Below are 15,682 nucleotides of genomic sequence, written 5' to 3'. Positions count from 1 at the left end.
GCAATCTGGGTTAGGTATATTTCCCAGGGACACTTCAACATGCCTATTACCGCTCCATTACATAGGGCAATTGTATCAAAATAATGATAAATAAATCTGAACTATCGAACTACCATGAACCATACAAACAGATTGTTTGATTATTGTTCCACATGATTACATTTTGTATGGGCTTTAACAAAACTGTATGTTGACCGATCTTTCTTTAACTATAAATATTTCTAAAGTAAACCATTATAGGTTTTTGGCCCATCTGCTAACAAATTGATGTGCATCACAAAGCATAATTAATGCTGAGACGAAAAGAAGAGGTTTGGCCCATCGGAGATCTAAATTCTAATCCCAAGGTGAATGGATAGACTAGTTGATCGCGATTGACTGAGAAGAGAGAATCCTCGGCACAAGTCACTTTGGAACAGGACTGTTATAGAGTATTCAGTTCCATTTAACACTTCAACGGTTCATTAACTATATGATGTTTTTGGCAGCTCTGAACTTACTGTAACATGTCCTGCCAGTGTGGAGTACATCAGGCCTTCGGCTCTTGTAAATGAGCAATGATGCCTGCACGTAGTTGAAAGGAGAGCTCATTGACCAATTATGAAAATAATTGGTTGCGAAAGGGGATAAGAGAAAACTGACGGTATTCAGATCAGTTCTGGTCAATATCCAGCAGAGCACTGTTCTCCATAGCGCCTATTGATGTTCTGACGGTCAGCCACAGTCCATCGGGAGTCAGGTGATCTCTCTCTCTCACACACACGGAGGATAATACAGTTTAATTGTTCCATGGTCAGCGCAGAGATTGTCGGTTTAAAATATTTAGTGGAAAAATGTCAGATGTATGATTAATATTTATTAGTTTTTTCTTTCATTGTATTGATGCACTGTTTAAAAAGGGAAATGGAAGAAGAACATTTGAATGTAAGAGTTATTTTTTCTATAAAGAGGTGTTTTTAACTTACAGCATGGGTTCTTCATTTAAGTCAATTTTGTTTGAATGTGTTTGTGGCTAGACGCATTAAATAAGGTTTGTGGTTAACATAAATTTAAGAGATTATATTTAATATCCCCACTTATAACTGTCCGAAGCTTCTCTATGGAATAAAACGGTGATTGCTACTAAATGAGACTACTAATCATTCTGAACTGAATAGCAACCTGTTTTTTCATTTATTCGTTTATTTGGCAGGGACAATGCAAAGTAATGAACACTTGTCTTAAAACAATAAAATGTATCAAGCATAATAGTGCCAGATTTAGCTTTGAGCTAATTTTCCAGCCGCACTTCCTCACATAAAACATTTAAGGAAATTACATTTTACAAACATAGCAAAAACAAAATACATGATATGCGAAAAGTGCAAAAGAGCAAGAGTATTTATCACTTGGCAATACAATATAGCAGAAACGACACATAAAGTGCAAGAGAAGATACAAGAGCTAACCTAAAGTGCAAGAGGAGATACCCCTGTGTTAAAGTGCATTTAGCGGTGATTGCACGTCTGTTTGTTTCTCAACCATCCTTTGAGTTGACCTTTGAAGCTATTGAGAGTGGGACAATCCTGTATCTGTCATGTCCAAGAAACTTATAGTGAAAGTGTATTATTTATGTTAGAGTTGTCATGTCCCTTTGTCTTGTGATTTATGTCTATGCCCTTAATTATTTCTTCCTCTCATTTCAGGCCTCCACGCTCCCCGCCCCTTTCTGTCTCCTGCGTCCTTGATTATTTTCCCCGCCCTGATTGTTTCCAACTGTGTCCCCTTTACTTACCTGTGTATATATTGTGTTAGCTCCCTCCTGTTAATTGTCAGTTCGTTGTCTCTCGAAGACCTACGTATCGGCTTACCTCACGGACCTTTCACGGACCTATGCTATAGATCACGATTCTAGTTTTCCTCGAAAGAGTGTTTTATTTTCCTTATTTTATTACTGTGCAAAATTCCAGTAAAGTCTTTATTTTGAAACGCTATCTGAGTCTGAGTTCTGAGTCGTTCAATTGAGTTCATGCCTCAGTGTTCACCCCTTGACAGTACGAACTGACCATCAAAATGAACTCAGCCGGCTCAGATCAGATTAAGAACGCTATCCGCTCTCAGGACCAACGTCTTGGGCAACAAGAGGAGCATATGGCCACCATGCAGCAGGGAGTGCAGAATCTAACCAGCAGCCAGAGGGAACTACAAACATCGGTGACGACCCAAGTTAATCTACTGGCAGCAGAGGTTCAGCGTGTGCTCACTCACCTGCAGGCTGTTTCTCCTCCTACGACTCCTCCGGTTCCAGCGGTGACCGGATTCGATCCCAACCGGGTTACTGAGCCGCACAGTGCTTCCATGCGTCTGGCTCTACCCGAAAAGTACTCTGGAGACTCAGAAGGCTGCCGGCCGTTCATCGTGCAGTGTGAGTTACACTATCACCACCAACCGGCTGCTTTTCCCACGGACAATTCCAAAGTGGCTTTTATGATCTCTCATCTCTCCGGCCGAGCAGCAGCGTGGGCCACGGCAGAATGGTCCCGAGGCTCGCCTGTCTGCGGGTCTCTGGAAAACTTCATAGACACTATGAGGAAGACCTTCGATCAAACCACGCCGGGCAGGGAAGCAGCTCGGGCTCTGATCAAGCTGCGACAACATCAGCGGAGTGTGGCTGACTACGCCATCGAGTTCCGGACTATGGCAGCCGACAGCGGCTGGAACTCCGCTGCATTGTTTGACGCTTTCGTCAGCGGTCTCTCGGATTCTTTACAAGACCAGCTGGCGCCTCTCGATCTGCCCGCTGACTTGGACTCTGTCATATCCATGGCTATAAGGATAGACAATCGTTTGACGGAGAGGAGAAGGAATAAATCCAAGGATACGGTTGATCCGCCTCTCCAGAGGAGACGCTCGCCGCTGGATATTACTTCTTCTTGGAGGCTCCGTCACCCCTCACCACCTGCGTTCCGGACAACAGCGCCCCCTGGCTCCGTGGAGGAAACAATGCAGTTGGGCCGAGCCAAGCTGTCGCTGGCAGAACGTCACCGTCGATTCAAGGAGGGTCTGTGTTTCTAGTACGGGCAGCGCGGACACCCACAAGCGGCTTGTCCGGTAAAAGAGGAGGCTCACCAATGAAGAGGAGTACGTTGGTGAGCCGGATCTCTTCCTCTGACTTTCCTCCTCGCACCCTGACCCGGATCCAGGTAAAAATCAGAGACAATGTAGTTACTCATGGTGTTCTCATTGACTCAGGGGCGGACGAAAGTCTTATGGATTGGGGTTTAGTTAAAAAATGGGACATAAAAACTAAACCTCTACCCCAGCCTCTTGAAGCGAGTGCTCTCGATGCGTGGCTGTTGTTTAAAGTGACTCACCAAACAGAGCCTTTGGAAGTAAGATGTAATGATAACCACCACGAGACAATGTCTTTTCACTTATTTAACTCAGCCCAACATCCACTCATTTTGGGGTTTCCCTGGTTGAAACTTCATAACCCTCACATAGATTGGCAATCTGGGAGGGTGGAGGGGTGGGGAAAGAATTGCATTGATCACTGTTTTAAGCAGGTAGCAGAGATTGACAGGAGATGTAACACTGGGAGTGTTAGGCAGGATACAGTCCCAAAAATATATCTCCTGGATGTACTTTCAGTTCCTTCCTGCTACCACGACCTTAGTGAAGTCTTTAGTAAGTCCAAAGCTCTGGCTCTTCCTCCTCACCGCTCCTATGACTGTGCTATTGACTTGATTGCCGGGTCTCCCATTCCTAAGGGTCGACTTTATGCAATTTCAGGACCTGAGAAAGAGGCCATGAAGGACTATATGGATGCCTCCCTCAAAACAGGGCTTATTCGTCATTCCTCATCCCCAGCAGGTGCAGGTATTTTTTTCGTGGGCAAAAAGGATGGGTCTCTTAGGCCCTGTATCGACTACTCACCTCTCAATGACATTACGGTTAAAAACCGGTACCCCCTTCCTCTCATCTCGTCCGCTTTCGAGCAGCTTCAGGAAGCCAAGGTTTTCACCAAGTTAGACCTGCGTAACGCCTATCGTTTGGTCAGGATCAGGGAGGGCGATGAATGGAAGACGGGTTTTAACACCCCTTCAGGACATTATGAATACCTGGTCATGCCGTTTGGATTGTCAAACGCTCCTGCAGTTTTCCAGGCTATGATCAACGACGTGTTGAGGGAGTTTCTGAACCGTTTCGTTTTTGTTTATCTGGACGACATTCTGATCCACTCCCCTGACCTTCACACCCACAAACAACATGTCCGCCTGGTTCTACAGAAACTGCTCCAAAATAGGTTGTTTGTGAAAGCTGAAAAGTGTGAATTTCATGTAGAAACAGTCACTTTCTTGGGCTTCATCATTTCCCCAGGTCAGGTTAGGATGGACCCAGAGAAGGTTAGCGCAGTAGCCTGTTGGCCTACCCCTGACTCTCGCAAGAAAGTGCAGCAGTTTTTAGGCTTTGCTCATTTTTACAGACGTTTTGTGCGGAGCTTCAGCGCTATTGCAGCCCCTCTTCATGTCCTCACGTCCCCTCAGGTGCCTTTTGTGTGGTCTCCTCAGGCTGAGGAGGCTTTTTCTCGGCTGAAAAAGATGTTCACCACTGCCCCCATACTTACCATGCCGGATCCCACTCGCCAGTTCGTGGTGGAAGTGGATGCCTCCAACGAGGGGGTGGGAGCGGTCCTCTCCCAGCAACAACAGAAGGACAACAAACTTCACCCCTGCGCTTTCCTGTCCAGGAAGCTCTCCCCAGCAGAGAGAAATTACGACGTGGGAAACCGTGAGTTGCTGGCCGTGAAGCTGGCACTGGAAGAGTGTAGGCATTGGTTGGAGGGAGCCTAGCATCCTTTTGTGGTCTGGACCGATCACAAAAACCTGGAGTATATAAGAAAAGCCAAAAGACTGAACTCCCGCCAGGCTAGGTGGACCTTGTTTTTCAACCGTTTTGACTTCGTTCTTTCCTACAGGCCAGGGTCTCCGAATGTCAAGCCTGACGCTCTGTCCCGTCTGTTTGACCCTGTGCCTGCAGTCAAGGAGCCGGAACCCATCATCCCATTAAACCGGGTGGTAGGAGCGCTGTCTTGGTCAGTAGAGAAGGAGGTAATACGAGCTAATGCTGGAGCTCCTGCACCAAGGGGTTGCCCGCCTAACCGGCTTTTCGTTCAGGAGGCCGAGCGACCACAGGTGATCCACTGGGCTCACACTTCGCTGCTCACCTGTCACCCCGGAGTCAAGAGAACTATGTTCATTATAAAACAACGTTTCTTGTGGACATCCATGGAGAAGGAGGTGAAGGAGTATGTGGAGGCGTGCCCTGTCTGCTCTCGAAACAAGACCTCTTCCAGGGCGCGAATAGGACTATTACAACCACTCCTTATTCCCAACAGGCCCTGGTCAGAGATCTCCATGGACTTCGTCACTGGCCTGCCCCTCTCTAGAGGTAAAACCACAGTTCTCACGGTAGTGGACAGATTTTCCAAGATGACACATTTCATTGCTCTGCCCAAGATGCCCTCAGCTAAGGAAACGGCGGAGGTCATGATGCAGAAGGTGTTTCGGCTTCATGGTTTCCCAAAGGATATTGTCTCCGACCGGGGCCCCCAGTTTGTGTCACGCTTCTGGAAGGAGTTCTGCAGCCTCATCGGTGCCACGGTCAGTCTCTGGTCTGGATACCATCCGGAGTCTAACGGCCAGACAGAGCGCCTAAATCAAGAACCTGAGACCTGCCTGCGCTGCCTGGTGTCCCAGAATCCATCCTCCTGGAGCGAGCACCTCACCTGGGTTGAGTATGCGCACAACATCCTCCCTACTTCTGCCACGGGCCTGTCCCCGTTTCACTTTGTTTATGGCTACCAGCCGCCACTGTTCCCAGCCACGGAGAGGGAGGTCACGGTCCCGTCTGCCCACGCTCTGGTCAGACGTTGTCGGCGCGTGTGGGCTGCGGCTAGGAAGATCCTCTGCAGGAATTCACAACTGGTTAAAAGAGCAGAAGACCGAAAACGCCGAACAGCCCCTGTATACCAGCCAGGCCAGAAAGTCTGGCTTTCTACACGAGTCCTTCCCCTCCACGTACTCTCCCGAAAATTGGCTCCCCGGTTTGTGGGTCCTTTTCCCATCACCAAGGTCCTCAACCCGGTTTTAGTGAGACTACGGCTTCCCAGGGCCATGAAGGTACATCCCACCTTCAATGTAGGGAAACCAAAACCATTGAAGGAGAGTGCTATGGTTCCCACCGCCAAACCCCCCCCGCCCCCCCCGGATGATCGATGGAGGTCCGGTTTACACAGTCAAGACACTATTGGCTAGTCGGAAAAGGGGTAGAGGGCGACAGCTTCTGGTTGACTGGAAGGGTTATGGTCCTGAGGAGCGGGCATGGATTCCTTCCCGCTTCATCATAGATAAAAGCCTCATTGAGGATTTTGACCGCCTCAACTCAGAGGAGCCTGGGCCGTCAGGAGCCGTCCCTAGAAGGGGGGGTACTGTCATGTCTAAGAAACTTATAGTGAAAGTTTATTCTTTATGTTAGTTTTGTCATGTCCCTTTGTCCTGTGCTTTATGTTTATTCCCTTAATTAATTCTCCCTCTCATTTCAGGCCTCCACGCTGTCTCCTGCGTCCTTGATTATTTTTCCCGCCCTGATTGTTTCCACCTGTGTCCCCTTTACCTGTGTAAATATTGTGTTGGCTCCCTCCTGTTCATTGTCAGTTCGTTGTCTCTCTATGACCTAGGTTCCTGCTTACCTCACGGACTTCTCACGGATCTATGTTATTGATCACTGTTCTAGTTTTCCTCGAAAGATTGTTTTTGTTTACATTACTGTGCAAATCCCAGTAGAGTCTTTATTTTGAAACACTATCCGAGTCTGAGTTTGAGTCGTGCAATTGAGTTCATGTCTCAGAGTTCACTCCTTGACACAAACAACCAGTTTGTAAAACAGTATTCAATGTGGGATAGAATCATACAGTGGAGGTATGACTTTGCAGCATTGACAGAAAAGAAGGGTCTAATTTGTTTAATACTTTGCAAGTTGAATTTAATACTTTCTTAATATTTTTCTTAAAAGTCAAGTTCGAGTCCAATATGACTCCAAGATACTTGAACTGGGAGACTAGTTCTAATTCTGCTCCGTTTAAAAACACGTTGGATGCTTCGATTTTGACTGGTCGTTTACTGAACATCATGCATACTGTTTTTTTTTTACGTTTAACTGTAAGCAAATGTTGTTCAGCCAGTGTTGAACCTTGTCCAAAGCTTTTGCGAGACAAGATGAGATTATTTTATTTCAGTGTTCTTCCCGTTTACAAAGATGACCGCATCATCGGCATACATTTGCACATTCAACTCAGGACATAATTAGGCAAGTCATTTATGTACAGTGAAAACAGTAATGGTCCGAGACTGGAACCTTGTGGAACCCCAACAAGGTTGACAAGGTAGGGGGATTTGGCACCATTAACCAAAACACGTTTTTTTTTTCTGTTCGATAAGTAAGAATAAAACCAATGTATAGAAACAGCCGAAAAATTGAAATGAGTCAGCTTTGTAAGGAGCACTTGGTGGTCAACACTGTCAAAAGCCTTTCTGCGATCAAGGAAGGCAGCACCTACATAAGGGCTCGTGTCCAACATACATTTAACATTTTCCACAAAGACACAGTTAGCTGTCTCAGTGGAGTGGTGAGCACGAAAACCAAACTGCATTGGGTAGAGTGGAGCGAAACCTTTATCTAAATGTTTGGTGATTAGTTTTGACACCCATTTCTCAACAATCTTAGAGACACCGGGGAGGATGCTGATTGGTCTATAATTGGACATCATTGCCATATCCCCATATTTAAAGATCGGTGTCACCGTGGCCACCTTCCAGGATGATGGAAGTTCCCTCGTGCTGATAGATTGACTCACTATCATAGTAATTGGTTTTATTAGACCGTCGATATGTCTTTTTATAAAGTTGGTGTCTAAATCATTTGCATCCCTAGCCTTAGAACCTCTTAACCCTGAGATTATTTGTTTTACCTCAACCTCTGTGATTTCCTCTTGGTCAAAAAACGGGGTGTGTATCCACAGTCGGGCTAGGTGAGACCTCAGATGGCGGGAAGAGCTTTGTAATGTCCAGAGCACTATTTATGAAATACTCATTGAGAGAGTTGGCCAATACAGCCGGGTCTTTTATCAGGGCATCATTGATTTTGAATTCTAAAACATTAATTTCCTGTTTGGTCTCCTTTAGCTTAGCGGTGGTGTTGCGTAGCCATGTGACTGTGATGTAGTTCATTTATAGACTAATTTTAGCTTTTTTATTTCAGCTTATTCTATTTACGCTTCAAAAATCTGAGTGTGGTATTAATACAGGTGCACCATAGAGAGCATCCTGACCTTCTACAGGTGCTCCATAGAGAGTATCCTGACCTTCTACAGGTGCACCATAGAGAGCATCCTGACCTTCTACAGGTGCTCCATAGAGAGTATCCTGACCTTCTACAGGTGCACCATAGAGTATCCTGACCTTCTACAGGTGCACCATAGAGAGCATCCTGACCTTCTACAGGTGCACCATAGAGAGGATCCTGACTGGTTGCATCACAGCCTGGTACGGCAGCTGCACCGCCCTCAACCGTAAGGCGTAACAGAGGGTGGTGAAAACTGCACACATCACCAGGACGGAGCTGCCATCCACGGAGGACCTTTACTTCCAGCGGCTCAGGAAGAAAGTCCTCAGGATTATAAAAGACCCCCTCACCCCAGCCACAAACTGTTCTGTCTGCTGCCGTCTGGCAGGCGTTACCGCAGCATCAGGACTAAAAACACCAGACTCCGGGACAGTTTCATCCCACAGGCCATAAGACTATTAAACACCTGAGATTGCACTATTTAAATTGTAATTGTTGTTTTGTATGAGAAAAAGGTATGTCTTGTAAATTGTACTGTTGAGGAACCTGCGATCTAAGTTTTTCATATATTACATAATTGCAGCGGAGTTGTGTATTTGTCATGACAATAAAACCTTGAATATTGCATAGGGCAATCAAGCTAAATATGTTAGCCTCTAAAACTTGCCACATTTTCGCAATGGGGGATTGACATTCAGTTTGATAGATCAAATCTAACTTAATGGTTGAAATGACGTGCTAAAGAACAACTTTTAAAAACAAGTTTGAGATTGATAAGTATTCAATAAGACTATTATAATAAAGCCACTAGTTAGGACAGTGTAACATCACTATCAATACACTGCTTGTGTAGAATGACTTGCATGGAAATTCACTTCAGACAATTACTGTCCCCCCATGATAACTTGGTTTATTAATGTTTCATCTACTACCTTCCTAGGGTTCAGTATCATTTGGAAATTCGGTTGCGATTCTAGCTCTGCTTTTCAAGTTAACAGTGTTTCATATTCAATAAACTCTTAATCCACCTGTCTGGAAAACCCCCATATTAGCAATTTAATAGGAGAAACTTTCATAAAATGTTTTAGAACTTCTCTCAAAATAGAGAAACTGTCTTTTACATATGTCAAAATGTTCCACACCTTCTCTTTCTAGGGACAGATTTCAACATGAAATTGCTCTCTTTCTAGTCGTTTTTCCTCCCGCTTGTAGAGGGGAAATGTATTTCTTTCATTTTCATGCACAGAGCAGAATTTTTACCTGAAGAAATATTTCTCATTGCAGCATTTGCTGGGACTTGAAGTCAGCAGACCCCTACCACTGCAGCTCCAGCCCCCCTGCCTCTACCTTTTAGCTTGACTCCCTTTTCGTTTCGCCCCTAAACAGCCAGTCAGAGGCACTTTCAAGTGAAGGCAAAGGCAAATATAAAAAGAGTGAGTGTCCTCCATGAAGAGGTGCCTTTTTATTGTGGCTATTCCCCAGTCTCGCCTTGCCTCGGGCCTGCATGGCACCAGCCGGGCACGTACCGCGCTTTATCCAGGAGACACAGATTATCTCCTAATGCTTTGAAGGGGTTGCATGTGAAGAGGACAAAACAGGAGCGCCTCTGTTGCCTGCTGCCGTGACATAAATACTGATGTGGACCTCCTTTCAAAACATACCTTGACTGTGGGGTAGCTAATGTGATTATCGCTAAGCTAAGGGCCAGAGGACACACAGCCAAGGTCTGACTGTGCAGAAGGTGTGTGAACTCAATGTTGCACTTCTTTAAAATATTTTAAGTTGTGTCGAGTTCAGAAAACGACTATGTGTAATTTGAATTCCCCATGTGACAGCTTCTTCAGTTGACGGAAGTAAAGACTCAAGGTCGGTATTCGGGTAAGATCTTTGAGTGTTTGAAAATATTTTCTACATTTATCTGAACACTAGCGTCATTTATAGAAGAACAACTCTGACGTTAAAGTTGCAAGTCCTTTTTTGAGTTATTATGTATGTTTGACATTTTGGCCGTGGCAATCTTGGTATGGTTGAAAAACCAGAAGTCTCACAATAAGGCGGAGCTAAGTACAACCGATCAAACATATATGGTTGACCAAATTGTTACAATTAAAGGTAATCACCTAAAACCACACTCTGAACTGGTTTAATGTCCAAAAAACCCCCAGAGAAATCCAAATTGCACAAAGCCGTAGTTGAACAGAGAACATAAAACTTGTTAGGGAAATGTTAACTATAATAAATCAAGTGAGACATTTTCTCAGAATTCTCTACAATCAGACTTCTTTTTAAAGCCAGTGGAGATAAAGTATGCTAGTTTAAAAGGATAGTCTGGGTCTTTTGAAGTGGGGTTGTATAGACTATAGCCGGGTTTTACCGAGAGTACATGTTGGTAGGCATACGAAGAAGCACACAGGAGCACTGGAAACTGTGATCTACTGATGTGGGCTAAACATAGTTTTTCTAGTCACCAAAAACAAATGCCCTTCTTAAAATAATATCATTCACCTTCTGTCTTATCTAAACAATAGGACGACCACACCCAAACAGCAGATCTGTGGCAAAAAAACAATGGATACGTGGAATAAAGTAGTTTCACAATTGAGAAAAGCTGGTACCAAAGTAAAGGTACTTTAAAGGAAATTTGAAGTGGTGATAATAGTGTGTTCTGCGCTCATAAGCTGTTTTTGTAAGGTGGCTTTTCTTTTAAGTGCTTTGCTGTCTGTGTCTTCACACTGAGGGAAAAATACCTAATCTCTTTAAGGCACTTCTGCATCGGCTTAACTTTTCAGAGCTGGAAGTTGCTATTTGTGTCAAACTCACAGAAATGTCACCCAACCAGCGAGGGCATATGATTTTCATGGGAGGGCACACAAAACTGTCATGTGCCGCGCGCGGCCAGTATCGGCGCCAGGGATTTTCTTTTGGGGGTGTTGTGGGGTAGCTTGACGTTTCATAGAGGGTGCTAAAAAATGTAGGGTTTCCCATTAAGGTACCGGGCGCTACAGTGGAATTTTCTACTGCAACACTCCCCACACACACATACACAGTGTACCCGTGGCTGTTACAATGAAGGCTCGATAATCAGCTCACGGCATATAGGTGTAAGCAGGGGTAAAGTGCAATTTTTACAAGTGGGGGGTGGACCTAACCTCCTCTAGGGGGGTCCGGGGGCATGCTCCCCCAGGAAGATTTTTTTTTTAATATTGAAGTTAAAAGCATCAATCTGGTGCGTTAAGAGATCTATGGATATCTCTCAACACCCATATGAAACAGAACTGTAAACAGATTTACTTTTTCTTTATGGATATTTTACAAATCACTCCCCTTTTAAACTTTATTCTTGTTTTACTGTCCTATAGTATTTCATACCTGTTTTTCATTTATTACTCTTATATTACTATCTGACATGGCATACATCATAGCCTTAAAGTTCACCGTTTATTTATAATTAAAAAAATGTAAATACTTTTTCTTTTTTTTTAAATGTATAAATAAAATAAAACATGTTTATTGGGGGAGGGCAGGAATGTCAAATGGGAGGTCCTGGCCCACGGCGCTGGGTCTGCACTCAACTATGACTTCCCTTTAGCTCGACTTAGTATTTTAACATCTTTCACTGGTTGCTTTGCCTTTTGCCATTTCATGTTTTAGCAATCTCAACTTATTTTCTAAATTCACCAGGCAGCTGTTGAGAGATTGTTTGATTAAAAAATTGTACAACATACCTGCCTAACACTAAACCTGGAGTAAGTCTACAATAAGCTTCACAAAATTACCAGCTGGTAAACATCGCGGCACATTTGGCAGTTTTGGAGACAGATATTCACCTCAGGAGGTAGTGGGGACCAAAAACAGACCCAAAAGCTGAGTGAATGTTGGACCATTGTTTATTTGGTCATTAGTGCTACAGACTTTAAAGAAGAACTATTGTGCTAATTTCACAGGTCATTCAAGTTCATATTTGTATTCTGTGCCTCTGTGACATGTCTCCAGGCTTAAATGTTCAAAAAGCTCTTTATTTTTCTCTTACTGCCGGTACTACCTCGTGATTGGTCAACCGCATAGAAATGTCCTGGCACGTATAAGGTGTTGGAGCACTAGCCAATAGAGCAAGTGTTACAAAGTGAAAGGAAAAAACCTACAAAGCATAGAGCCCCTTTAAGCAATGATTGAAACATTTTTAAGGTAAATGCACGCTGGTCTCATTGTTAAAAGGTTAGACAGGTACTTAAATACATCATCTTTCAACTGCTTATCCATGTTACAGCATTTTCAGTGGACTGAAACATTTTTTGAACACCAAAAGGACACTGTTGGTTTTAGAGTTAATAAAAAGCAGTCGTTTTTTGAGTGGAAGGGAAACTGGGAAAATATGCTGTTGGTCTAGGATCCAGAAAGTTCTGAAACAACCGCTACATGAAATGAGCAAGAAGAACAGAGGAGCAACCATTAGCTCGCTTCAAAGTTGTATGCCAATCCCAAACAAGCCTTTAAAGAGCCCAAACTCAAGTGTGAGTTTCAAGACTATTTGACATATCAAAAATGTCAAGCTCCGCTGAAGCAGCTTTAGTGGTTTATTATCAATAGCATCACATATTGTAATATGGGTCATTGTGGCAAGATCAGCTTTTACAAGATGGCTGTCAACAGAATCCCTTGGGTGGGTATTTATTGTCTAACTTTGCAAGCTAATATATAAAGGTGTGTATTAACCTACCATGGCTTAATAATCTATACACAGAATAATTAGACGACTTGAGTCGAATACTCTGTTCTGAATCTTCGATTTGGACATGGCAGAGTTTGTAAATTCTTGATAGCAGACCGTTGTTAAGGAGGATCAAGGGACTATTTGTACTCATATCAATCCGCAGAAAGAAGTCCAGTAAGTTAAACGTAAGCTATGGACAAAAACATTGGTTGACCAATCAGAAAACACCATGCAATACTTTTTGATACTAATTTTCATTTTTTAAATATGTGTAGAGAGAACAAAACTTTGGATTAACAATGGCTAAAATGTCCCCAGAAAAGAAAAGACATTAAAACCAATAACCATCAAAGAAATCAACAGAAAAAGTCAGACAGGAGGTAAATGCTAAAGCGAACAGCAGAAGAAGACAGACAGGAAGGAAACATTGATGGGAACAGGGTATGGACTCTGTTTAAAGACTGGTTAGCGTAAAAGAAAGCCGTTGGTACACAATGGAGCGGACAATTCTTTCCTAGCTCACGCAATTTGATCATTCTTAAATCTATATTGTGAAGTCTTGAGTTTATTTAGTATGTATCCGTGTAATAAGTAATACATATTAACCCTACTTATATCATATTATTAATGTCTTGGACTTGGTATAATTAAACCGAATCACTTAAACATTTATGGAATTTATATTTCTATATTGGTTTGGTGATAAAAGACACACACAGAAGTAAAACTAAAATAAGGGATACCTGAATTTACATTTTTAAGTGCATTTAATATAAAGGTTACACAAACAGAGACAGCTGTAGCTTGAATACAGCATAAGAGAAAAAATAGACATCAAATTATAAAATAAAATAAATAGAAAGTGATAAAATAAACAAAAAAAGAGTCTTCCAAAAATAAACATGTACGCAGCATTCCTTAGACATACACACAGATACTTTGTTAAAAGATATTTAAAAACGTGGACGGCTGTTCAGAGAACTAGCGCTTAAGAACTTGAATTCCTCTCAACTGTATCTCTTAAATGTTAAAATAGAAGCTTTATAAAAGCTGGAAACTATCTCAAGATTAAATGTTAAAAGGCAGGTTAATTACAATCACAAGTAATAATATAAATCAGGTGAAATCAAGTCTACCCCACTACGATAAAACAACATTAAATTTCAGTTATTATAAAGGACTCTTTAAGGTAATTAAAAAAAAAAACAACACAAAAAAGGAAAGAGAGGTTTAACTTGTAACTAAATAGACCACAAAACACACAAAGAGCTTAACAACCTGCATTTGTTAAATAGAAATACCTGAACGTCTACGATTAAATGTGAACCAACTTTCCCCAAGCACATGAAACAAGTATAGAGCGACAGACGGGATGTTTACTTGCTCCATAGTTAGTGTTAACACTGCAAAAAACTGGAAGCTGAACAGATGACATATTAACCGAAGATGCGACAGTTGAAGTATGTAGACAAAAAAAGTAGGTGTGTCAAGGTAATCCAATTACAAACACAGATAAAAAGTAGAGCATCCTTCATATTTAAGAGTACATTAAGCCTGTAGCATGGCGCCGTACCGTTCCAGTTAGCTGCTAGCGACAGCGTTGTGCATGTTTGGAAAGATGCACCAAACTGCCTTGTAAGGTGCACATTTCTACCAGCTGAATGGTACGTTCCAGGTTGATGAACAATTGGTCTATTGTTCTAACCCTTCTCCGTCCAAGCTATGAAGCACTTTAACAGTAGCTGGATAATTTTGACTCCATTTTGCTCTGATTTGAGTCTAGGAGGATCTTCTATTTGTATGGACAAATGCTAGTTTGAAATATCTCACAGATAGCTTCCACGTTAGACTCACAGGTCTATTAGTGGCAGTCAAAGGCAAAGGAAGTGAATAAAAAAAGAGTGTGTGGCCCCTTGTTGGTGCTGAGTGTCTCAGATGAGGTGGGTGGTTGATCGGCTGAAGGTGTGGTACTTCCTCTCAAACATGGAATGCAGGTTGACCATGGAGGGGGAATGGCGGGCCTGTAAATATGAAACAGAGGAACACATAAGATAAATAACAGTGTGTGTGTGAGGCAGCTGAGAAGAACATGTTAATACCCACATGTGTTGTTAGATGATCACTGATATTGACATGTATTCTGCCTCCCTACACATCAACAAAGTCCAATCAGGGAAAATACATCAGCAGTAAAAGAGCGAGAAACAGGTTTGTTTTTTTGTGTTAAAAACGAAGGTAAACAGTGCCATTAATACCCCATGCTGTACATTGTTAACATCATACCCACTCCCCCTGATGTACTATTTGTGTGTGCAGTAGGGCTGTACGTTGAAATTGTACTTTGAAAACTAAATTCAGTTTGATGACCTTTACTTATAAAAATGGGTATGGCTGATATGACGTTAATAAAATACCACAATATTTTTGATCAAATACAATATGGACATTACCCTGATATTGTAGCATCAACTATTGGAGCTTTCCAAAATATTTTTAAAATTAGATAATAATCATCGTCTTGTGGATGTAATGACTTAGCAGGTTGAGACAAAAGACAGGTCGATTCTGACAATAACATCACTTTAAAGT

The 15,682-nt window shown here is 42.7% G+C and overlaps 2 protein-coding genes across 6 annotated transcripts in view; both read right to left on the bottom strand.

Annotated features, from left to right (window-relative positions):
- Positions 1-2,957, bottom strand: part of LOC307042559 (uncharacterized protein) — a 159,003-nt gene extending 156,046 nt beyond the window's left edge. For all 5 annotated transcript variants that reach the window (XR_013809157.1, XR_013809158.1, XM_079686519.1 and 2 more), the window contains exon 1: positions 2,248-2,957. Coding sequence is in view for 3 of the 5 variants with exons in the window: in XM_079686519.1 (XP_079542645.1) it covers positions 2,248-2,396 (149 nt within the window). In the remaining 2 variants the exon portion in view is untranslated. The remainder of the gene's footprint in view (positions 1-2,247) is intronic.
- A 10,884-nt stretch (positions 2,958-13,841) lies between these two features.
- The window catches only part of ect2 (epithelial cell transforming 2), an 83,014-nt gene continuing 81,173 nt past the window's right edge, over positions 13,842-15,682 (bottom strand). The window contains 1 exon segment of the mRNA XM_079693571.1: positions 13,842-15,114. The gene's annotated coding sequence lies outside the window, so the exon portion shown is untranslated.

The sequence above is a fragment of the Notothenia rossii genome (assembly GCF_949606895.1).
Source record: "Notothenia rossii genome assembly, chromosome: 1".
Taxonomy (NCBI): domain Eukaryota; kingdom Metazoa; phylum Chordata; class Actinopteri; order Perciformes; family Nototheniidae; genus Notothenia; species Notothenia rossii.
The sequence above is the reverse complement of the archived record's forward strand: the minus strand, read 5'-3'. Positions and strand labels throughout refer to the sequence as shown.